The 26,055-nt window shown below is 43.2% G+C and overlaps 2 protein-coding genes across 4 annotated transcripts in view; both read right to left on the bottom strand.

The window, feature by feature from the left end:
* LOC1271388 (uncharacterized) overlaps positions 1–7,819 on the bottom strand; it is a 53,891-nt gene extending 46,072 nt beyond the window's left edge. For both annotated transcript variants that reach the window (XM_061654783.1, XM_061654782.1), the window contains exon 1: positions 7,210–7,819. The gene's annotated coding sequence lies outside the window, so the exon portion shown is untranslated. The remainder of the gene's footprint in view (positions 1–7,209) is intronic.
* A 7,239-nt stretch (positions 7,820–15,058) lies between these two features.
* On the bottom strand, positions 15,059–21,486 carry LOC133393624 (uncharacterized). Of its 2 annotated transcripts, none has more exons than XM_061659280.1 (2): positions 19,653–21,486; positions 15,059–19,597 (listed from the first exon to the last, which is right to left on the bottom strand). In XM_061659280.1, the coding sequence occupies exon 2, from the start codon at positions 19,387–19,389 to the stop codon at positions 15,475–15,477; it is 3,915 nt and encodes a 1,304-aa protein (XP_061515264.1). In that variant the 5' UTR covers positions 19,390–19,597; positions 19,653–21,486; the 3' UTR covers positions 15,059–15,474. Both variants share the same exon structure in this region, with proteins under 2 accessions (XP_061515264.1, XP_061515265.1).
* Between the last annotated feature and the right edge of the window lie 4,569 nt (positions 21,487–26,055).

Below are 26,055 nucleotides of genomic sequence, written 5' to 3' on the forward strand. Positions count from 1 at the left end.
AATACCCCCCCCCCCCCTCATATGCACTCTCCATGCCCAGCCCTTTAAGAATAACCGCTTCAAAACAATTCCATAAAAACAACAAAACAACAGCGAAACGCGCAAACCTTTAGCAGCAGCTCCAACATTGGGGATGAAAGTAGAAAAGAAATTGGGAAAAGGAGGGGAGGAAGTGGTGAAAAAGTTTTGTTTATAATACGCCGAGTCCCGCGATGGAAGAAGGGTCCGTAAATAGAAACGATATATAAATGCTGTATGCTGAGCATCTCCGTTGTACCGTACCGTACTGCCTTACTGCCCCGACGCAACTCCTTTTTCCCGCGCAACGCGATCGCGATCGTTTGAAGATGCAACACACCTCCGGTCGATCGGGAACGGGGGCCGAGCGGGTTTATCTTATGACATATATTTTCCAGAACAAATATTTGTGTTTCGCCCTCCCCCTCTCCGGCGTTTTCTCGGCCAGCCTGGGCACACCAGGGGGGGGGGGGGGGGGGGGGAGTTCGAAAGTGCGAGTCTTCGGTGGGTTGGATTGTGTTGTGGAGCGAGTGTGAGAGTGGGGAGAGAAGTTACAGACAATTGCAATTAATTGACTGCAAGTTGATAATGCAGTGTCGGAAAGAGAGAGAGAGAGCCCAACATTACTGTGTGAAGCGTCATTTTAATTATTTTTTAGATATTGTGATCGAAAAATGATACAACAGAGTTGCTCGTTACTAAAGGGTTCAACCAAGCAAAAAAAAATCAATAGCACATTATTTCGTTCTTTTGTTGCTAAAATGCACTAAATTGCTCCTCAATGTCTCCAATTTTGACTGTAAGTCCTAGCATTATTGTTATTTTAACAAAGCGTATAACTAAAATCCCTGTAATGCATATTTCTCTAAGCTCTGAAGTCCTTTGAGGCACATCCTAACAATATTTCACTGTATATGCAATAAAATGATAGTTTAATACGAAATTTCAAGCTTGGAAAACAGTGATATAATTACAAGTTTCATTTACAAGATTTCCCACAATTTAAGGACTGTTTTTCGTGATTGTTTGGGATCGTCTCACGCTTTATTCATCGTATGCCATAGATGTTTGGATCGTTTCCATAATTTATTGGTATAGTCCGATGGGACATCAATACAATTGACAAAACAAATTCTAGAAAATGACAAAAAATCGTGGGAACTCACCAAAAAATAATTGAGATGCATTCAAATATTTTCAGGAAATAACCAAACATTCATGGATAACTCTGTATTATTGTTGAAATGTAACATACAAGATCTCTCCTGAATAAGCTAAGGAAAATCTAGTGGATGTAAACTAATTTTCACTGATTGCAGAAATGGCTGACTTCAAGAAATGAATAGCAACTATGCAGACAAAATTTAGCGTCAAACACCGCATTTTGCAATAGGGTAAATGGACCAATAGTGGTGCTATTTGCAGTGGTACAAATATGTTTTAATGGATTTAAAGTGTCAGGAAGGACAATTTCTGAATATTTTAACACATAGCAATTGGAATTTGTTTTATCTTTGCAATCACAACCATTTTTACCATGAAACACATCAATTTTACGAAAAAATAAATATTTTTGTGACTGCTTCGTAGTACCTATAATGGTGGTATGGTTCCTATAGTCGTCGTATTGTGTTCCTATAGTGGTGGTAAACAAAGATACCTCAAAAACAGTGTATAATATCAATAGAACTTAATTTTGAAGCTGTTTTCGTAGGAATAGCAAGGATTACAGCCATAATATTGGTTTCTTGCGTAATTTGATCGTAAAAAATGTATTAATTTGATTGATGAAAATAATGACTGAGGTATGCATAACACCTGTCATCAACCCATACCCGGAAGAGAAAGCTTGATTTGAGGCCGATTTTTCACTCAGCCAGATAAGTGAATTTTGTATTTACTTACATTACTTAATTTTGGATTACTTACAATAACTTACAAAAAACTCATTTATGTTGCTTATTTTAATGAAAATAGTACGAAATGTCAAAAATATCGTCGAAAAGAAATCTAAAATGTCTTGTTTTTATTGATTTTATAACTAAGACCACTATAGGAACATGCTTATTTTGGGTACCTATACTAACAGTATCGTAAAAAACATTTAAAAAAGGTAAATATGGTCAAAAGGCAAAAAACTAATAAAACTATATGATTTAATAACAATTATGTTAAAAAAAACTGATAATTGCATTGCTATGTCATTTAGAACGTTAACAAAGATTTGAGTTCGTTATGGAATCCTAAGGATTTTGGAAAAATGTTGACACATTTCACTAAATAATGAATGTTTCGGTCGCTAAGTAACGGAATGGCCCCATTTATCTTTAAAACCCTTTATAAAAGGCTAAAGAACATTTCACACTAACTTAAATAACTTAATTACTTTTAATTTGCCATATGGACCACTTTTTAGTGCAATACCACCACTATAGGTACGTTTATCATATTGTATGGTACGATTTGCATTAAAAAAACATAAAGAATGTTTAAAACATTTGAAGTTAATTCAAAGTTAATGTTCAATATGAAAATTAATATTCCAAAGATGCCAAAGAAACAAATACAGTTCAGGACAAGGACTTCTTATCATCCTCAGAGCAAGAAATTGAAATTGTCATTGCATTTGTTTTCAATTAATCGTAATGCGTAAAACAAGGCCCATATATTAAACGAGACACAGACAAACAAATGACATTTTCCAAGCTTTTTCACGTTCTGTTACTGTCATTCACACATGCAAATGTATCACCCAAAACTCAGCCCCCTTATTTGCTGCATGATTGCGTATCGCAGAATTCCCTCCCAAAACCTTCCCAGACGGAAGCAAAAGGCGGCGATGCAAAATTTCATTACCCATCAACACTCACATTCCATTACGAGTCAATTTAAATTCCATCCGAATGCGTACCAATCAATCGACTAATCACGTGCCAGACCACACTCACGACCCGTGGTCTAATTTTCCACCTCCAAAAGCATGCTCTGGCCCGACTAGAACGAAGCACAGCAGAGGATGGGAGCTGTCACAATCAAACAATGTGCCAGTGCCAGTTTTGCCGGACCAAAGACAAAAAAAGCTACGTTCGCTTCCAAACATTAAAAACGGTCGTAAAACGATACAACCGAACCGTTCTGTAACCGCGCGCCAAAAATGCATCCACACTGCACACGGGGGTTTGAGTTGAAAATTGAAAATTTCAAATAAAACGTTTAAACGTTCTGGAACTGCAGTAGTGCTGCTTGGTGTGAGAAAAACTGCGACCCGATGCAGCAACGTACGAGTTAATGTTGAGAATGCATTGGAGCGCTAAAATTTGCTGATATTGGGAAGCTTAACAGCGTTCAGGAGCGTTAAGGAAACGACGGACGGAAACATGCGGCCGATAATGGCAGCCGGTCATAAAACAGTGAACAAATTCTCCTTTCTCGCAAACGGCGTTACTTTTGTACCGATTTTACCATTTCCACTTTCCATCCACCACTGTTTTGGGGGCCGTTGTTTTAATGGCCATCGATTCGGGAATGGCTGTCGCTGAATGGACCGTTGACGGGTTGCCTAGAACATGCAATTTAAAATGGTTGGTGCAGCGTCCTTTGCCGCCTTGCCGAGCTGCTTTGACGTTTGCTCATCAGCGTTTCGTTGGGGTTAAGGAGTTTCAAAAGGAAATTAATTACAACTATGTACTACACAACTTCCCCATTTTTTCCCCACCACCCAGTTTATCCGGTACGGTGCAGAAAGTGAATAAATTGCATCCATTCATACGAGCCCGCCGCCCAAGCTTTATATCTCACACGATGCAATAGTAGTTGAAAAAAAGCGGGTTAAATACAGAGGAAAACACATCACCACTGGTGACAATGTTTTACAGCTCCCCGGACCGCATCATTACCGCGCGCAAAGCGTTCGGAACGGAGCCGACGTTTTTAATTGCCACCTCGCGCCCCATGCCTGTATTTTCCTTCCTTTTGTATCGACGCACAAACTTCGCTGCTGGCAATCAGGAATCAGGAGTACGTCTTGTCTTAAACGGCACGTTAACCGCAACGCACAACGCTCACCCGTGCTGGGCGAAAAATTCAAACTGACTTTTTTACGATATTCACACGCGCTTGCGACACGAAGAGCCGCGGCGCGCAACGTTTTGGCATGCTGTTGTTGCCTCGCTTTGATGTTTCCCTCCACCCTCTTCGGGGGGTTGATGGCTCCCACACTGCACCTTGCCCCGCCGCTTGCCTGTGCCTGTGCCTGGATTGCATCAAAACCCCAAACGGCGCTGTCCAAAAATGGCACGCCGTTTTAAATCGTCGCACTGTAATTTATGTAAATTTTCCCTTCCCGCGACATCGCGCCATCCTCCTCCGGACCACCACCAACACTCGGCTCTAGTGGGGGGGGGGGGAAAGAGTTTAAAAATCGTTTTAATTAGGGTTAAAGGGTTTCGATTAAGAGCTCGAGCGGTTGTTAAGCGGCCGGCTGCACGTTGAAATCATTTGTTTCTCCCGAAATCCCTTTCCCATTTCTGTTTCTCTGCGTGTGTTTGTGTTTGTGGCCAAAAAAAAGCGCTTCAAAAATTTCATCCGATACGAGACAAAAATACAAAAAAATAAAACACAAGCGCTAATGTTTTGCTAATTCATTGCAATGTATCTTTTCCTCGGTATCACCAAATTGTGTCACTCTTTCTGGGACTGTCCCACCGGAGAATCCGTTTTATGAGCATTAAATAACTCATTTTTAAACCCCTCGGCAGGTGTGTACATTGTCTGATTTTGTCTGCTCACGATTAAAACTGCTACCTTAAAGAGTCGTCTTTGTTGCCGTTGCCTTTTTCCCCCTTTGGGCGTGAAAAATCGATAGCGCACCCCACAAAAAAACCTTTGCCCTGTGCCGCAGACGCCGCAGACGAAACCGTAGCAGCCTCCGGGCACTGTTGCTGCTAACCCTCGCATCGAACATAAAAAGCATTCACCAAGCCACGCCGACGCATCATCCCGCCGACTTCAGCACCCTCTGGGAGGGTGAGATGGATGGGTGCAAAAAAAAACAGCGACCGACGACCCCGCCACAAGGATTGGGCTGGAATTGAAGAATTGAACGAAATGAAAACATAATCGGGATACGGGTGGGACAACAACGACGGCATGGTAAAAACGGACCAAACGAAGAAAAAGAAAAAAGAAACAGATCCACTTCACCCGATGGAAAACGCAAAAGGTGTGTGCGCGCGGGGGCAAAAATGAAAATGAAAATTGTATGAAACCAAACAGTGAAGCGACGACGTTGAGCGGTTTGTGGAAAGAAGCGAGGCACACACACAAAAAGGCCCTTCGCTGTTGAACGACAAAACGACAAGAAGGACCAAACCAAACATTACACTCACAAACGCAGAAAGGAGCTCCTAGCGATGATGATGATGATGGCAATGATGATGTTGTTGTCGAACAGGAGCATTATCAAAAAGGGCAGCGAGAGAGTCCGGAGACCGGATGGTCATACACTCACACACATCTACACACGGTACCGAGATAGAGCGCCGAGAACGGGCGGGACAGGACAAAAAAGGCGGACCGGGCAGGAAATGGAAATGAAAAATGAGGAAAACAGATAACCGTAAATTATTGGGGTAAATGGAAATGGATTACGGAGGGCTGCGTAAGGGCAAACGCGTGGCCACCAAACCGAACCGAAAATATCATCCCAATCGCCCAATCGGACAGGTGAACAACAGCGCGGGCTGGCCGGAGCTGCTTTTCCTTCCACTTTTTGCCCCTCCGCATTTTCCAATGAAGCGGATGAAAATGGAAATGGGCTGGGGGGGGGTGAAGGAAGGAAAATCGTTTCACAGACACACACACGCGCACACATTCGTATCACGCGTCGCTCGGGCGGTTGATAAGGGAGATTGTGGATAATGGACTTCCATGTCAGCATAAATAAATACACGGCCTGCACACATTTCGGGGCAGGTGAAATATTCCTACTGGGGAAAAAATGGCCGTGAAAGGTCCTCTCACATCCTTGCGTGTTGTTTGTGCGTGTGTGTTTGTGTTTCTGCGTGTACATACAAGTAGGCTGGACGGGAAACACTTTGGAGCGGGAAACAAATGAAGAACGACATTTGATGTGTGTTGGGGCAGTTTGGTGCAAAGCAATCGTCCAAAGGAAGGCAAAAAGTCTTCTCCATTCCATTTTCCATTTGCTCCTCCACCTTGGCCCGAAAAAAAAAACACATCCATAAAGATGATTGGATTCGCTAGAAAACAGTTGTGACCTCGTGCCAGACTTGCACACACTGGGCGTAATTTTCCATAGCAATGAGAGGACGGTAAGAAGCTTCAACAGACTAACGCACAAATTATCTCTAGCTGTAAGTTGAAAGTATGGAAGACGAACAAACAAAAAAAAAACAGCAAAGTTCGTTATTTCGATTACTCACACACACACACGCTATGAATTATAAAACACGTGCAAAGAGAGGCCAAAAGAATTATTACATCACTTATCATCTTATCGGCTCCACTCTGTTGTTGTGTTGTTGACTTTGATTTTCCGGTCAAATTTCATCTCTTCAGACAAAACAGACAACAAACAACTACTGTGGGAATAGGAGACGGACAAAAGTGGAGGCAAAAAATTAGACACCCAATGATGAGCTTCTTATTTTCGTCACGCTGCTCCTTATCAAAACAGACGAGCATTGTTAATCACGTGTTGGGGGGTGAGCATAAATTCAAGCAAAAATTCATAAAAAACAACTCAAGTGCATCCGTGACGAGTTGATGTGTGTTTTTTACATTTGTTTTTTAATGCTCCTTTTCTTCTAATAGCTAGATTATGATTACGCAAGGGAAAGGATGCCGATTGTTTGAAGCAGACTGAATCAAAACAGTCTGAAGTAGTAGTTTTTTGTTGTTGTGTACAAAATTGTAACACACTGCTAATTTTGTTTTGTCTCCAGCGTTTGATTCCGAAATGGAACTGACCTTTCAACTGTGCACACAGACAGACAATCGCCTAGACCTAGCACAAAACCATTTGTTGATTAGTTCCATTTGCTCCACTGAGGTTAGTCCTTAGCGACACTCCACTCCGAACCGATTGTGAAATTGTTTATTTTTTTTTTTTTTTAACAAAAAAGATAAGCTCATCAGGAATGAATTGTTATTGTAGGAATGAGCACTCACCCCAAATTGCAGACGCTCCTGTGGTATGCTGTGGTACTCCCGTCCGAGAGCGCTTTCCGAGTCCCGCCGGGGTTCCTTTAGACACCGTTTTTAATTCCACGCCACGGGACTGGTCACGTTCTAAACACCTTTTCAGCTTATTACACGCACTGTTTGCTTTTAGTGTAGCTCCAATAGCACTCCTCACAGATGCAAAGGTACGTTTTTGGACACTAGTTAGTTAAAACACTCCTTCACTTTACATTAACATGCACAAAATAGCACTTTTTCCACTTCCACTTGCACTGTTTTTTTTATTTTGTTCAGTCTTCGGAAATTCAGCTCAATTTTGACAATTCATTTCAATGTGGTACATCTCCACGGCTACTAGATGCTGATAGAAGAAACACACCTTTCGGCACATTTAAACAATACACACGCTCTGTTTCCTGTCGCCCCGAACACACTCACTCGCACACACACACAGACACACTGGGCACAACTGTTCTGCGTACGGCGAGAGTTATCCAAGGAAGACGCGCCGTGTCACCGTGTCACTCTCTATACCGGACGCGCACAGCATCCACACCGATTGAAGCCCGTGATGCGAAAAGAGCCGAATGCAAAACGGGAATCGCGCGTCACCGTGCCTGTCGTCATCGCGCGGACCCACCAAAGCTCTTGCTCTCTCATTTCATCTTCTCTTGCTCACTCTCTCTAGCTCGCTCGCATCTTGAGGACGTTTCTTTTCGCACGCGAGAGTATTGTTCTTCTCTCAGCCTGCTGGGGATGCTGCTGCACTAAACAACACGGTGGCACGGTAGGGAATTCCTTATCCCTCTACCCCGATTGCCCCCGTCGCCGGTCTTCTGCCGACCCCTCTTCTAATCAGAACCAGTCGCAACGTCACGTTACATTCTCATCCGTCGTGAGAGACATCGAACCGCGGCTAAACGCTCTCACGCGTGTTCGCGGAGGGTTTTTGATAATAGGGCCCGAAGGTACAACAAAACAGCAGCTCACTTCCTGTATGGTGATGAATCGCCCTTTCTCTCTCTCTTTTTCTCTCTATCTCGCTCTCCCACAACTCTCATCTCACGCTTTGCGTGCTCTCTCTCTCTCACTAAAATGGGAATGACAGCAGCATCGCGCGCACGGTGACAATACCAGCAGCCGCGCTTTCATTCTTTCCGCCGGCGGGCGTGCATTGTGCGCAAGCGGGATAAACACTGGTTTCGCAGCGCAATTTTCCCAACCCAATCTCTCGGCGGGGAGAAGGGGGAGGAGAGCAGGGGCAACCATTACAACCATTGTGCCATTGTGTTTGCTACCGTTTTTCCGCACCTCGCGAGCGAACGCTTCTTTTCCAATGGGGCGCAAGTGAGACGGACTGTGGAGTCGTGCGGGAGAACATTACCTTTGGAGAGCGAGAGAAAAGAAAAAGCAGACCTGAACTGCTCAACAATTCGATGGAAAATTTGAGAAAATCTGTAGCTCATTTCCGTACCCAAACCATAGGCAGATGATTGTATCACAGACATGATTAAGATCATCAAACAAAAGGGTGAAATGAGTACATGCGCTTAAGATCCCCTTTTCTGCTGTCTTTTCTTCAGGAAAAGTTGAAGATTTTAATTCCCACTAGAGCACGGCTCTACCCTTTCATCAGCTTAATGCATTCGATTGTAAGACAAACAAATCGGAGCCCTTTCTTCTTCTCTGGGCAACATTTCTTCACCCCTACCCGGTTTTTGATTTCAACTTACCCGTTCCATTTTTTTGGAAGACTGAAGGATCTAATCGCAAGTAACGCACCAACGATGCGCAACATGCGATGCCTGTTCCGTCACGCATGTCATGGAGTTTAAGTGTCAAATCAAGTGCGACCAAAAAGGAGGCAAGGGGCAGTAGAAAGTGGAGAACGGTACGGTTGGCAAAATTTCAGCTCATTTCAGCTTTCCACTTCCGGGAAGCTTCGGGGAGTAAAATGCAAAGCAAGACGGCAGTGCTGGAATTGTGCCTCAGTGTGTATGTATTTTTGACTGTTTCTGGCTTGGAAATTGAAACACAGAAAGCGATTCTCATCGCGAGTTGTTGTTTGTTTTTCCCCGATTTCCCCGGCCTACCATACCATACACACGCACACGCCCTCACACCCCTCCCGGGTGTGTGTTTGTAAGTGGAATTACGGTCGAAACTTCTCCGCTGGACCCCATCAAGATCATCTTCTTCGGGTGTTGCCTAGTAGTAGTAACAGCCTGAGAGCAGTTGTAGTAACCTTGCGTGCGGAAAATCGTTTGATGATTGACGGCGAAAGAACACCGCCACCGACGTGGAAACTAAGGCACAGGAGGGGGGGGGGAGAGTCAGGGTGGAATTGTTAGCATAACAACACCCGGTACATAATCAGTGGCGGACTTCGTTTTTGACGAGCTCGAAATGATTGTTTACATCCACGCAATCGACACGGGCTCACCCATTTCCACTGCAGAGTGGGGCAGAGACAGAAAGAGCGGGAGAGTCGTGATGGGCTGGGATGGGATGGGACACCAAACCATCATAGCACATCGTCATCATCAGTCTTGGCCGTCGTCGTCTTACCGACGGTGAGAGACAATCTGGAATTTGATTCGTGTTCTCGAAGTCGATTTCCCTTCAAGCCTGTCAATTGATGTAACAACATGCGGTGGGTTGGGGCCTTGCAGATGAAGGGACCTGCTAGATGAAATGAAAGAAAATTCATTTCCCGAATGACTCGCAAACACACACACACAATACAAACAACGCCAATAGGCACTAATAATTCGTTTGGTGGGTGCTATTTATTTTCCGTTTTAAGCAACATTCAACACAACGCAAACAAAGGACGTTTTTTGGGGGGGGAATTGGGAGATTTTCCTGAAGGATGCTTTCTTGCTTTCTTCTTTCTTACTTCCAAAGCAAGCAAAGCAGTTTGTTCACTTTCGCGTGTGTACTAAAACCAGTGCCGTGGAGCAAAAAAAAGGAAGTGGAAAACAATTTACCAACATGAAAGCGAATATGGTGCTACCGTTTATGTCCAACCCACAGCCCCAGCTTCCGTTGCGAGCGGTGGATTAATGTTTTACGATCGAACCGAACAGACCGAGGTTAATCGCTACGCGCCCCGAGGACACTTGTTTTTTTTTTCCCCCCAAGAACCGAGTTTAGTGCCGCCGCGTTCGGTTGTTTGATACGCTTAGTTGGCAGTTTTGCTTTCGCCGTGTTGGATGGTGATTATACAAAACAAACGGCGTTAAAGTGAATTTGGTTCTCTGGAAGCGCCCGAAGGTTTGTTTGATTGAACGGAAGCGCCTAGCTGGAATGGTCACATTAATGGGATGTAATAAAAATTAGTTCTTGTGTTTCGTGGTAGTAACAATCGCCGGATGGCAGCGCATTAGAATAGACATCAGTTGTCACATTCAGTTAATCTTTGAGCCATATAGTTTATTCTCTATACAGGTGGAATATCGTTAAATTCTCTGTTTCATCGCTGGGATTTTCGTGGATCGGCTAATTAGGTGCACATTGTGTATTACTTTAAAAGGTACATCAAATTCCAGCAAGATTTAATAAGGCATCTGCATGCTTTAAATGCCTTTTATAAAAACTAAATTCATAATTTCTTGGATTATTTTGTATCAAGTAGATATATATCACTCTAATTATATGACTGACTACTCAGTATCATGAGATTAAAACAGGACAAAAGTAATATTTTTGTAACTAGGATATCTTCTTCTACTCAGGGTATTGACGGAATATCCTGCTTGGGCATTTCAATACTCTTCTTTCATATCTTCAACACCACAAACCCGAATCTAAATAACCCTTGTTGAGGAGAATCGGTACTGATGAGGATTATCAAGTCTAAAGATTGTAATTCAAGAAAGAGTCCTTCTGCAGATATGGAAAATCATGATACGTTTATGGCTCTTAGTAGTTTTGAGGATCTTAAATAGATCAGATTTTGGAGAAATTCTTCTCACACTTTTATCGCATAAAATGGGGAAATTTATCCCAAACTAGCTTCGTTAAGGACATTCTTAATAAGATCTTACATGTTTTCATTAATGCATTATGCAGTTACAATATGTCGAATTCTCAGATAATACTAAGAAATTGCCGGTCTGGTGATACAGTCGTCAACTACGACTTAACAACATTCCCATCATGGGTTAAAGCCCCGAATAGACCATGCTCCTATACGTAAGACTGACTATCCTGCTATGGTAACAATAAGTCACTGAAAGCCAAGCTCACCTCACTAATGGGTACAAGGCAGGCCAACAACGGTTTTTATGCCAAAGAAGAAGAAGAAAAACTAAGAAATACTACCAGAGACCATTCATAGCTTCCAATCAAGGGAAAACCGCATCACTAACATCTTCTAGTTCTATTCTGCTGAAAATGACCATGCAGAATTTGAACAATAATGTCTCTATGATATCTCCAGGAAAATTGTAATCTAAATCCAACAAATATGTAATAATCTCACAGTCGTGCGATTTTTACTTCCCAAATTTGTTTCAAACTAAAACTTGCACAATTTGCCCTCAAATTGACACATTTTAATCAGCAAAAAATAAACACCAACATACAATTGGTCAATAATTCCCATTGGCAAGAAAACAGTATATAAAGACCTGCTTAAAAATGCAATCAACATTTATCACTCACCATGTGTTTGATGTAGAAATGGTAGCTGTACAACATTTCACTCGCCAAACAACATAACGAACACACATACAACAACAAAAAAAACCGCTAGCCTTAAGAGCTCTTTCTACTCAAGCATCAACATGCTCTTCCCCTCGTACACTAAACAATTGGCCCACGCCAAAGCGTGCTCCGCCAAAGGCCCTCAGACACAATTCACTCGTAGCTTAAACAAGCTGTCAAATCCATCATACGCCGAACCCGGGACACTAAACATTGCAACCGGTCATTCCAATTGGAATTGGAGCTGCTTAAAACAAGGAACAGCTACAGAACCCCAGCCGATCCGTTTGGCCGCATGTGTGTGTATGTGTGTGTGTGTGAAGATCGTGGAAGATTTATTTCAAACTCTCCGTTTTTTCATACATTTCCCTTTAATCTCGCGCGAACGTTTTGTTCTCGCGTAGTATACGCAGCCGCACACACTCACGCAGAGCAGCGGGGTGGAAAATATATTTACTTAAGTAGATTGATTGTAACAATAAATTAAGTTTATTTCTGACCGTGTAACTAGTGTGTGTGTGGTTTGAGTTTGAGTTGTATGGTAGACATGGTACCTGGCCACGCAGGAAAAAGGGGAGTGTGTGAGAGTTTTCGTTGTTATTTCTACACTTGATTATTCTCGGCATAGTTTTCCAAATCTTTGTGCGTGTTTTATGCCAGTCCCGCCACAGTCCCACACTCAGGTGGCCCTGCACACGCCCAGTACAGACTGCGGGGTTTCATTCATCGTCATCGTCAAGCTGCCAGTCGCAAAACGGAACAGAACCGAACCGAGGCAACACATCCGGACCGGGGTCCAGCGAGCAGTGAGTGAGTGCCCTCCATTGCTAGCCCTCGGAGTGACTACTAGTACGACAGCACTCGCTTTCTCGCTCGTTCACTGCAAGAAAAGATTTATTTGTTTCTGTCCGGGTGGGTCCGACGGTGGTGTCGGAACTATGGGTCTCGGTTGTTTAATCGTGCGGATTACGCGAGCGCGATCGAACACGCGCGCGCGCCCGCGCACGCCCCGGCCCGCTCGAGAATTTCTAAACTGCGGCCTACTGCGAGCGCTTGTTGATTTGTGTTGTTTGCCAAGATTAATGGAAATATGAATAGCTCTGTTCAGTGTTGTCTGTTTGATCTTCTATTCTGCTGCCGTGCGGGAGCAGTTGCATTCGCACAAAAGTGATTTCGCTTGCGTGGGGAATGTGTGCTCGCGCGTGTAAGTTAGTTTACGCGCTGATAGATTTGTTGGTCGTTTTGGAAATTTTAACGCAACCATCGACCGAGCGCCGGTGCCACCAATCATCGCACCGTGGAGAGGGCAATGGGGGCAAGGAAGCTAAACAATCGGTAAAAGGAAGCGAGTTATACGAGTTGTGTGTGTGTGATACAGAATACACACTTAGCCAGCAGATCTCGTCAGCCCATTACATATTAATAGCTTCTTCGTTCTACGCTTTTCCAAACGCGTGTTCCAATAGATTTACTACCGCGGAGAGGAAAGATACACTAGCGCGTATTCGAAACCGATCTGGCAATAATAATGGCCCTTCTATGCCTACACACACACCTTCTCAGCCGAATTAACAGTTGTGTGTGACAACATAATCATCTTCATCCATCGCATCCTAATCCTAGCCTTCATCTTGGGATTTTGCCCCCGGAGCCCCAGACTCCGCAGCCAAGAAAACCCCTTTTCGCTCTGAATCGTCCACATATCTCTACATTCCATCCGGCCTTACCGGCCACTGTTCACACCATCGCAAACAACAAAATGACAACGAAAAAAAACCCCTTCAACCCTTTCCATTTATGAGTGGGCGAACGTTCCTCCCCCTGTTAAAATCAACTCTTTTTCCAATAGTAAGTAAATTAAATTCACCTGCTCTGCCAGCCACACTCCATCATCGGGACGGAACCCGAACACGCCCGGTACGCATAAACCTTCGCTCGAAATTTTCGGAACCCGGGTCGTAACGGGGGGGACACTGCGGATTTCGCAGCTGACGTGCCTATGTTTTCCCACCTTTCGTGCGGTACCGCTCCGGTAGGTGAGTGTGTGTGTGTGTGTGTGTTTGCAGGGGGAAAATTGTCATTCCATGTTCCATGGCCGGACGAGGGAGCAGCAAACGAGCCAGCCAGTGTTGGCCACGGACTCCACGGTATTGTTCCATGTTGTTTCTCTTGTAATGCCGAGACGATGTGTCTAATAAACATGGCGTATTTCGCTGGCATAAATCACACCCGGGAGGGCGTTGCGTTGGGTGTAGTTCCGACTTTTTCTTGCCTGTTTTTACTCACTTAGAAGTAGACTATCTTCCTCCCCGGTGTCATCTGTCATACGGAGTGGATCGTTTCGTTTGTCTTTGGGCGCACGGAATGGTGGAAAACAACAGGTTTGAATGGGTGGGGGGCGAGGGGAACCCTTTCCCCATGGGTTCGGGTTTATGATTTACATTTTGTTTTTATGATTTTAAAACGATTTTATAAATAAAATTTTATGTGTACGGTACGGTCAGGTTGAAATGCACGTTACTTGAGCACAAATTTGGTAATAGCAAAGCTTGATCATCCAGGTAGAATTAGCTCCAAATAGTGACTTTTACGGACTTTTTATAGTGAAAACTATTCATTTATAGTTCTCGTTTACCAATTGATGATCTACAAGGGAAGCTTTAACAAATCCTGTTACAGGCGCACTCAAGTAAAGCAAATATTGCTATAAACATCCTAGTCCCTACAGGTATGGAGCGTTTGAAGCAAAAGAAATACAGTCAACCGAGGCTAAGAGAGCAGTCAAGACATCAGATAGAATTCTGGTTAATTATTAATCAATATATTGATCAAAAATGCACTAATCCATACACCGGAATGTATCTTGTTCCTTTGGCTGTTGTCAGTCAAGACCTGCCTGCCTTTGTATCACTAATGGAGCTTGGCTATCTGTGACTTCAGAATTACCCTTATCAGGATAGTTATAAACCAACGTATCGGGGGCACACGGTTCATATTAGATTTGAACTCATATGTTCGTCATTAACACATTCGAGTTGATGACTGTACTGCGGGAACACCCCGGAAAGTATTTATACTTATACTATATAGGGGTGTATAGGGTTTTAAATGTGTTCTCTAGCTCACAACCAATTCACCTTCGGATCGATCGGTTCACTTCCAAACATCGCGGTGGTTACGTTAAGACTAATTTATTATACATATTTACAATTCACTAACACTTTAATCCTATTCTAATCCTAAGTCTGTCACCAATATATACACATTTTGGATCCGTCTAGCGGATTGCCTACTCATAGGCGCAAACATTCCCGACCACCTAAAAATTCATATTTTTCCCCACTTCATTGAATTTCCTTATTTATCTGCCGATACCTTAATTCATCATATCTCACATCAATTTCATAAATTGATGTTTTAAATATTAGATCCCTCTCTTATGCATTCCACCACCACTTATAATTATATATGTATGTTGTACTCATTATCTATATTTTATCAATCACTCCTCTAACTGCTACTTCCTTTTCACCTTTTCGACGATCACTGGTTAGGCAAAATACAAATACGAACTACTGGTCGCTTGATATCTTTCGCGTTGGACGTTCGCAATGTTACTACCCGTACCACACCGTCACTCCCTGGATGGACTTCTGACACCCTTGCTAATGGCCATTTCGTTGGGGGTACATTATCCTCGCGTAACAAAACTAACATACCGGGCACGATTGCGGTTACAGATCCATGCCACTTAGTTCTCGCATGGAGCTGTTGAAGATATTCAGTCTTCCATCTGACCCAAAACTGCTGCAACCGTTTTCTGACCAACCGCCAATGATTTAAACGGTTATCTGGGATGTCCTTCACATCGATCTCTATAACGTGCTGCAAGTGAGATCCCGTCAAAAAGTGCCCTGGGGTTAGCGCTTCAAAGTCCGACGGGTCATCTGACAGTGGGGTAATGGGCCTCGAATTCAAGCACGCTTCGATTTCTGTAAGTAAAGTGGTCATGTCTTCGTACGATGCTGAAGCATTTCCAAGAACTCTTATTAAGTGAAATTTCATTGATCTTACGGCAGCTTCCCACAATCCACCAAAGTGTGGGGCACGAGGTGGGATGAACTTCCACTGGATTGTATTTTCCGCACTCCATGCTGAAACCTCTTCTCTATGCTTTAGCGAGCATAGCATTTCATATAATTGATGTAGCTCGTTTGCTGCTCCCTTAAAGTTGGTTCCATTGTCTGAATGCAGCTCCGTCACCAGCCCTCGTCTTGCAACAAATCTCCTGAGTGCAGCCAAGAAGGCTGGAGTGCTTAAATCGGATACTAATTCCAAATGAACGGCTCGAGTTACAAAACAAACAAAAACGGCTACAAATGCCTTTGTCGGTGCTCCTCTTCGATGTTGTGCCTTGATCCATACAGGTCCACAATAGTCCACCCCCGATATTGCGAATGGTCTTGCTTCTGTTACTCGATTTGCAGGAAGATCGGCCATTGGTTGAACTACTCCCTTTGGATTACATTTAAAGCACCTAATGCATTTGTGGCATACTTTCTTCACTATCGATCTTGCCCCAAATATCCAGAATCGTTGTCTGATCGCAGTCAGAGTTGTTTGTACTCCAGCGTGCAATTGTTTTAGGTGATAATGTTCAGCCAGCATTTTTCCCAACATATGGTTTTTTGGCACAGCTATTGGATTTTTTGCATCTATACCCATGTGAGCATTTTGTAATCTTCCATTTAAACGAATGATCCCTTCTTGGTCGATAAATGGCTTATATCCTCTCAATGGAGATGACTGGGGAATTTCCTTCTTACTTGTGAGACAATTTAATTCCTTTTCAAAACATTGTTTCTGAGCTAGTCGACACAATACCCGCTCTGATCGCAAACGTTCTTCTGTGGTGAGGATTAGCGTCTCGTATTGAACTACTGAAGATCCATGCTGTTCTGACTCTTTCTTTGATCGCATTCGCACACCTTGTAGGCACCTTAAGCAGTAACCTACTATTAGCCGAAGCTTAGCGAAAGATGAATAACGATCGAACAACCAGTCAACAAATGTCTCTTCATTGACTGAAGAGGCTATTAACTCCACCTTCCGTTCTTCGCCTGTTGATATTGCTCTTGCTTCAGGCAATGTTGGCCATTTTTCTTCAGCTTCTGATAGCCAAGTAGGCCCCGACCACCAAAGCGCATTATTGATTAATCGCGATGGTTCACATCCTCTCGACACTAAATCGGCTGGATTGTCTACTCCCGGTACATGTCGCCAATTACATCCAGCGGTCAACAATTGGATCTTTGCCGTGCGATTGCCCACAAACGTTTTCCACACATGATGAGGGGACTGGATCCAATGCCATGTTGTCATAGAATCAGTCCATAGGAAACACGGCCCTCCACGCAGCCTCCCCTTTCTTGCAAAATCCCATAGACGGCTTCCTAACAGCGCTGCACACAACTCTAATCTCGCAATGGTCAAACGCTTTGCCAATGGAGCAACCTTGGATCGAGAGATCAGCAGCTGCACCTTCGCTGCTCCCGACGGGTCTACATTTCGCACATACAAACATGCACCATATCCACGCTCTGATGCATCACAAAATATATGATACTCAATCGTCTCACTCGAGCACACCAACCGTGGAAGCTTTACCTCTTGCAGCACATGAAGTTGGGTTGCAAAATTTGTCCATTCTCGACACAAGTCTTCCGGCAACTCTTTATCCCAAGGCCACGAAATTCCATTAACATCTTTCAGCTTCCATAACTTCTGCATAAAGATTTTTGCCACCATTTTGACGGGGTCCACAAATCCCAGAGGATCGTAAATCCTAGCGATCGCACCCATTACATTTCGCTTGGTAGCACTGGATGACAACATGATGCTAGGAACTCGTACTCTCATTATATCCGTCCTCGGCTCCCATATTACTCCTAATGTACTGACCATGCTTTCTCCCACATTTAATACGTGCACATCTGTCTTGGTTAGATCTTCCTTTGGAATTCCTTTTAATGCTTCTACCATGTTTGAAGCCCATTTCCGGAGCTTAAATCCTGCCTTTGCCAACATTTCGACCACGTCTTGTCGTATTAGTTTTGCTTGATCTACAGATTCGGCACCCGAAATCAAATCATCAACGTAGAAATCGTTGTACCATCGTTTTGATGCCGGAAATTCACTCTCACCATCTTCAAAGGCTCGCCTTAAAGTTCTTATTGCCAGGTACGGGGCACATGCGGTTCCATACGTGACAGTGTTTAGTTTAAATGTACCCACTGGCTCTGACTCATGTGATCGCCAAAAAATGCACTGCAGTTCTCGATCCTTCTCATCTATCAACACCTGCCGATACATTTTCTCGACATCGGCTACCATTGCAACTTTGTTAAATCGAAAGCGCAATAAAATAGAGACAAGATCGTCTTGCAATTGAGGTCCGGTCAACAAAATATCGTTCAAAGACCTTCCACTGTCTGTTTTGCACGAAGCATCAAACACGACCCTGCACTTGGTAGTTGTGCTGTCTAGCTTCCATACGGCATGATGAGGTAAATAGTATTGTATACTCTGTTTGTTCCTCTCATCGGTTACCTTTGTCATGTGACTTAATTGAAGATATTCATCCATAAACTTATGATATTCTTCGCTCAAGCATGTATCCCTCTTCATTCGTCGCTCTACTGCTCCGAATCGTTTTAGAGAAATTTCATATGATTCTCCTATTTCCCTTTTATAGTTGTCCTTCTTTGGCAACTGCACTATATATCTCCCATCTTCATTTCGTCGTGTTGTTTTATCATACCATTCTTCACATAGTTGCTCCTCTGTTGACAAAATCTTCTCCTCAGGAATATCTTCCAATCTTACCAGCCTTTCCATTGCAGCATTAAAATCATCATCTATCGCACATCCCGCAATGCTTTCGTTGAAATTGTCCTCAATAGCCTCTGTCATTTTCCCGCTGACAATCCAACCTAACTTTGTTTCGAGCAATCGAGGAAGATATGACGCCAACCTTATTTTTCCTTCACCCAGCAACTCTGCAAACAAGCCGGCTCCTATTAGAATATCGATTCGCTCTGGCTTGTTGAACGTTGGATCTGCCAAGGCTATACCTGATGGTATGTTCCATCGATTGACTTCTACCATCTGACTCGGATAGTCGGATGTAACCTTCGGTAACACCAAAAATTGCAATCCTGCTTGGAAATCGGAAACACGCGATCTAATGCTGGTAGAAACCATACTGGTTGCAGTAACTGCCACTGCACCAATTCCTGATAACGGTCTGGACATTCGCAATCTCTTCAATTTTAGTTGTTGTGCCAGTCGTTCAGTAATAAAGTTAGACTGCGATCCTTGATCTAGCAACGCCCTAGCTGGTAACTCTTCATTATCACTTCCGCGTATCCATACCAGTGCTGTTGACAACCACACCATGTTTCTAGTTCTACCTGATACTCTGGTTGTCGCATTAATCGTTGTCGTTTCTTCTCCATTGGGTGTAAGCTGCTCTACCTGTGATGCCTGTGCTGCCACTTGGATCGCTTCCTGTCGTTTGCAAAGCAGCGTGTTATGTTTGCCGTGACAATGACTGCATTTACTCTCGTTCCGACAAAATCTTATTTGATGGTTCCCCTTCAAGCAGCTAAAACATAAATTGTGTTTCTTCGCCAACCCTTCCCGTTGCAAAAGTGACATACCTTCAAACGTCGTACATTCCAACAAGAGGTGATTTGCCTTACATGCTGGACAAACCCTTTTGTCATTGTATGAAGACTGGGCGGCGCATGTGACAGCATATGAGTGCGGCAATCTGTTTATCTTCTGGTCAGGCAAACGATTCCGCTGGTATGCCTTTGTTGCTGACCTTGTCCCGATCACACCGATGCTATGAAGCGCTGTGCTGTTTAGAATTCGTATCCTTTTCTCGCAGAATTCCATCAACAGGTCGTAGGTGTCGGTCTTGTTTTCCACTGCAAAATGTTCATACGCAATTAGTGTGGTGTTATCGAATTTGTACATTACCAGTGTCGTGAGTGGTGTGTTCCAATGTTGCGTTGGTTCTTCCAGCCGTTTCATTCCTTGAACCAGTCGTCGTGTTTCGTTAACAATTCTGGTTAATTCAGATGACGTTGCGGCACTCATCGGTTCCAGCTGAACAAGTGCTTTAAAATATTCCCTTCGCAGCTGCTTATTGTCGTCGTATCTCTGCAACAGGGTGTCCCAGGTTGACGCGTAGCTTTTCTCCTCCAGCGGCACATGCTCAAACTGTAGTGCAGCTTCTCCCTTCAGCGAAGCTAAAAGGTACTGAAGTTTGGCTACATCCGGTAGCTCAGCCACATCATGCACTAAAGACACAAAACGATCCTTATACGTTACCCACTGGGTAATGTTACCATCAAACGTCGGAAGCTCGAGTTTTGGTAAACGCATTTTAACACTCGCGGTAGTCGTATTCGCCATCGTGCTACTTGCGATCGGCTGCACACTTTCATCAGTCTTCAACATATCCATGATAAACCCTCTCACACGGTGAAACTTTTTAAAGAAATCCCTTCTATCACTTCGCATCTGCACTTCATCTGCTTCTTCATCTTCAATAAGCAAATTTTCCCTCGCCTCTTCGTACGCATCCTTCGCTCCTTCTAACGCTTTCAATTGACTTTGTAGTTCTACCCGCTGTTCAGAATCTTTATAGTTATCCACAAAATCCACAAATTCCTCCATCCACGTACGGCGGTCCTTATACACTTTTGTTAGTTTCGTAACCTTTTTGTCCGCAGGCATTTTGCTTTATTTAAACCACTTTATTCTTAATCCAAACGCTATCAATTTACGAGAATCACGATGGCTACTTCTAAACTCCTACAATGTCAATGACCTATCAAGCCAAACCGCTGCGTGCGCACCTTCACTCAACGCACTTCACAGTTCACCAGCACTCACACGAACACAAATGCTACTACTTTGCGCACTCACTTCTCTAATCGCGATGGCTGTTCCTAAACTCGTGGTCAATGACCGACTAAGCCAAGCTGTAGTTCGCACAATTTCACACAAGGTGCACAGAATCAAACTCGTATAATATTACAATCTCGTCTTACAGTCCGTTTTAATGTCTTTGCAATTGCTTTTTTTTTTCTTCTTTTTTCTTTAGTCCGCTCTTGTCCCACGTTGGCCTTAACTTTCCTTTATCCCTGTTTGACAAGGGTCACCGCACCATCAACATGTTTGAGTGAATCACAAAACAGCCGAACGATTTTCTACCGAAACTTTTCACCCACGCTTTATAAATTGTGACTGTGCTTAACACAATTTCCAAATCCGGTTCGATAGGACCAAATGTTCTCTAGCTCACAACCAATTCACCTTCGGATCGATCGGTTCACTTCCAAACATCGCGGTGGTTACGTTAAGACTAATTTATTATACATATTTACAATTCACTAACACTTTAATCCTATTCTAATCCTAAGTCTGTCACCAATATATACACATTTTGGATCCGTCTAGCGGATTGCCTACTCATAGGCGCAAACAAAATGAATAAAAGATTGATTATTTTTTGCAGAACTTGTCCTAAAGGAAACCATACAGAACTATTTTTCAGTATATTGTTTTGGTTGAGAATCATTATTGTATGGAAATTGCAAGTACTGCTTAATGAACCTGTAAGTAAATATCAGACTTGATGCTTCAAACGTTGTTAATTATTATTAACGGTCGATTCGCTGGCACAGTGTTATTTCTTGTGATAAACGAAAGAGGGCGACACAGATAGTGTTTAGTGTGGTCAACGTCTATCACTGATCGGGTTGAGCATTCCCGAAGGATCCCGATCTAGGCTAAGCGAAAGATGTAAGGTCACTCTTTCGTCAAAGCCCACGACAAGTGACGGATTTTTTAGCGTCTCTAGCGAAAAAATAAATAATAAGACAGCTTAAAAAACGCTTGTTTTAACTTAAAAATATTTACCAACTGGCGAAAGAAAGAGTCCTGTTGCAGTGTGCAACAAACGTTATTTTTGGATCGTTATAAACCAGTATTCTGGAAGCTGATCAGGGTTAAATCAAAGTGTTAAGCAAGTGGATTCGAAGAGAATTTAATATCAATTTCTAACTGTATGTTGCTTTGCTTACATCAGAGCAACAGAGCACATACAGTGAACCCTCTCTTATTTGACACCTCTCCAATTTGAAAAACCTCTCTTATTTGAACATTTTGCACAGTCCCTTGATTTCCAGTACATTTTTGTTCCTTTAATTTGGAAAACCTCTGAAATCTGTGTCCCTCTTATTTGTGTATGGTGTTGCCATGGTTATTGAAAGATGTGTGCTCAAATTGGCGATTCTGTTCGCAGTTTCCTATAGCAACAGTTAAGGCTGCATACTAAATGTTCTGTCTCTTTCTTGTTTGGATGGACCTAACATTCACTTTTCACCTCTGTAATTTGAAAACCCCTCTTATTCGACAGTCCCATCGCCTCTCAAATAAGAGAGGGTTCACTGTACTTTACATTACCCTTTTTTAGAAATAATTTTACAACAATGGATGAAATTTAAGAGGACATCAAGTTCTGTTAACAATTATACTTGTTGGAATAATGTAAGATTCCATTTAGGTAAGATTTCTTGTACCAAGTTCTCTCTAATATGTATGTTGAGCATTGTTCATTTTCTATCTCATTCAATTGCAATCCTTGTGGAGGTCTATCTTATTCTAGTTTCATTTTGGGAGTTTTGAGCAATTTAAAACAAAGACAAGTAACATTTCATCTAAATAAATCCATCATCTAATCCTGAAGAATCATTCTTTTACAAATAATATAATAACAATTAAATGAAAATAACCCCTTTCGCAGAAAACATCTCACACTATTGTGATTTCGCAAGACAATTTTGTACTTCCATTAAAATCTTCAAACAGTATCTAAAAAAAAACTCAAAAATCTCTATCAAACGTTCTTCACAAAATCGCCTCCGCCACTCCACCACACTGTGGCACCAGCGGAGCAGCGTATTGTGGTGAGAAAACATGCATTAATAACGAAATATGTTTATGGCCCCAGGGTGCTGAAATAAACGAAAGAGTTAAAATTTCAAACAAGCGCACGCACCCCTCTCGAGCTTCCCCCACCTGTTCCACCCCCCACACCAAAGCGATGGGGCCATCATAATAATATTGAATAAATTTCAAATGAACAGATTAATTTTTTATCGCCTCGACTGCTGACTACTGGCCGTTCGGGAGCACACATAGACGCACACAGACACACACACCGTATACACGCGTGTTCTTGTCCGTCAACCACTTTGCAGCTGCGGAAATTTGGAAACGGAGCTGGCGAAAAACGAAAAAAAAACTCTCAGAAGAGTGGAAAACTCGCCAGCAAGAAGATAAAACAACAAACACAAAATTAAAGATCACTTTTCTTCTCCAAAGATCTCTCCCCCTTTTTCCCACCTATTACCGATCAATCCCCAAACAACCGTGTGGCCAGTCCAGCGGGAAAGGGTTTAGGTCGAATAAAATTTCCACCGTCCACGGCACGCGCTTGTATTGCGCATTTTTTTTTTGTGGTGCGTATTTCCTGGCCCAGAGATTCACACGGGCAGGACGAGAAGAAAAACCCATAAATGTCATAAAGTTATTAAGCGTGGTTCGGCGCGATCACTCCCATCGAGCGAGAGAGAGCGTAGTGCCTATCAAAGTGGTTTCTGTGTGTGTTTTTTTCCTCCGTTTCGGATTGCGGACAAAACCGGGCAGCGGCACAGCCAAGCACCCATTTCCATTTGCTTTCCGTGCGGATGGGGCTATTATTCATCCGTCGATTTAGGCGAATTGGTGGTGGTCGTTGCGTGTCGGTCTGGTGTCCGGAATGAAACCTGTGCGGATGATCCGCCAGCCAGTTTCCTGCTCGTATTATTATTCCCTTCCCGTCTATCGATTGCTTCATCCAGGCTGATCTCTTGTTTTCCGAAACGAGCTGGAATGGGTAGGACACAGAAGAAGAAGAACAGGGGGAGGTGTTTTATTTTGTTGTTTGATTTTCGCCCCACCAACTGCCTCGACCTTCCCGAACGTCGAACGGGCGGGAAATTGCGTCAATCGGACACGATTGAGCCTTGAGGAAAGGCGAGTTTTCGGCTCTATGTTTTAACGGCTTTCCCGGGAAAGGGTGTAGTGCTGGACCGTGGCAGCCAGCGTATAAAGCGCTAAAATACGGCCAATTTTTCAACCTGTCCGGAAAGGTGAAAGAATGTCATTATTTCGTCGTTCGGCGAAAAATGATTATTAAATTTAGCTCCAAACTTGTTCCCGCCAAGTCACTCTGACGCTGGTCCACAGTGTCAGTTTTTACTGTGTAGCTGTGTGCAATCGAAACTCGAAGCTGGACTGAATATTGTTTCTTAAAATAGTGGACCACATCTTCTCCCTACCAACCCCATCACTCGCTCTCTCTGTGTTGTTGTTTCCCTGCGAAAGAGTTTAAAATTTATTTCCGCTATTAAAATTTACTGAAGACACTTCGCTTCCGAGTTTGCTTGTCACAAATACGACACTCGACACTGTGTGTCTCTGTGTGTTTTTTGTATCTCTGTGTGTGTGCCCCGGGAAACTCTGGAGCGATTTTCCCAACCGGGGTCGTTTTTCTTCGACGCACGAGAGCGGACGAGGGCGCACACACACACATGGGTTGGCACTTTATAACGAGCCAAATCAACATTCTTCAGGCTCGCACGGACGTTGACGAGTGGCCCGCGTTACGCCCGCACTATTGCCGGTCCGCTGCCGAATGTGGCCATTTCGGTGCGGACGGCCGCTGCCGCTTCCTGGAGGTACTTCAAGCTCAATGATGCGTTTATGCGTTTATGCGGCTACTAACGCGCTCGCCGTGTACTACTGCGGCGTGATTTAGTGAGCGGAAACCCTACTTCGATGCCCTGCTTCCCCCCTTGGTGGGTGGGGGTTTGCTTACTGGCTCGTTGGTTTAACAGGGGCGAAATGCTGCGAAAAGATGCAACGAACCATGTGGACGTATGTGTGTGTGTGTGTGTGTGTGTGTGTGTGTGTGTGTGTGTGTGTGTGTGTGTGTGGGTAAGTGTGAGGTAACAATGCGAGTTGGCGAACAGCTGTGCCGATTGAAGAGAGTTGTAAATAATCAATTTTATGTTGTTGCTGTCATTATGTTCTGTGCCGAAGCTTTTTTGACTCTGCCTTTGAATAGTTTATTATGAATGTTTGCATCTCTTGGCATGTTTTTGTTCGTGACAAACATGACAAACATGACAGTAATAATGACTGCTTGCATGCTCGCAGAAGAATGGGATTATTCTTCTTATTCCCACTTAAAAACTGCAGAGGCACCAATACTTCTACTTTTAATGGACTATTGAGCCTTATAGATCTGCTTTCTTCAATCGTGTTGGTACGTTTTCTTCAATATGCGTTATATAATGGCAGGAAAATATAGAAAACAAAAATAATAAGAAAATAATATTACATCACAGAGACTTGAGAAAGTATATAAAATGTTTGACATCAAATGAAAAATATTGTACATGTCGATTTAACTAGCTTCAGCTCAGTTCTAAAGCTTCTTTTCGATCTCTAGTTTTTGCTTTTCTTTTTGATGCTCTTCTTTCTTGCATTCCTTTGCTATACAGTGAACCCTCTCTTATTTGACACCTCTCCAATTTGAAAAACCTCTCTTATTTGAACATTTTGCACAGTCCCTTGATTTCCAGTACATTTTTGTTCCTCTAATTTGGAAAACCTCTGAAATCTTTATCCCTGATATTTGTGTATGGTGTTGGCATGGTTATTGAATGATATTTGCTCAAATTGGCAATCGTGTGCTCAGTTTCCTATAGCAACAGTTAAGGCTGCATACTAAATGTTCTGTCTCTTTCTTGTCTTGTATGGACCTTTCATTCACTGTCAACCTCTGTAATTTGAAAACCCCTCTTATTCGACAGTCCCATCGCCTCTCAAATAAGAGAGGGTTCACTGTATTTTCATACTTTCATATTTATACTAGCAACAGATTCTGCGGCTCTCCTATGTAGCAGAAGCCTACCAAGGGATCGATCAGGCGGCAGA

The sequence above is a fragment of the Anopheles gambiae genome, chromosome 3 (assembly GCF_943734735.2).
Source record: "Anopheles gambiae chromosome 3, idAnoGambNW_F1_1, whole genome shotgun sequence".
Lineage (NCBI taxonomy): Eukaryota > Metazoa > Arthropoda > Insecta > Diptera > Culicidae > Anopheles > Anopheles gambiae.

Bases quoted from the DNA above. Each gene is read 5' to 3' on its own strand.
- LOC133393624 (XM_061659280.1), bottom strand. From the start codon at position 19,389: ATGGTGTGGTTGTCAACAGCACTGGTATGGATACGCGGAAGTGATAAT.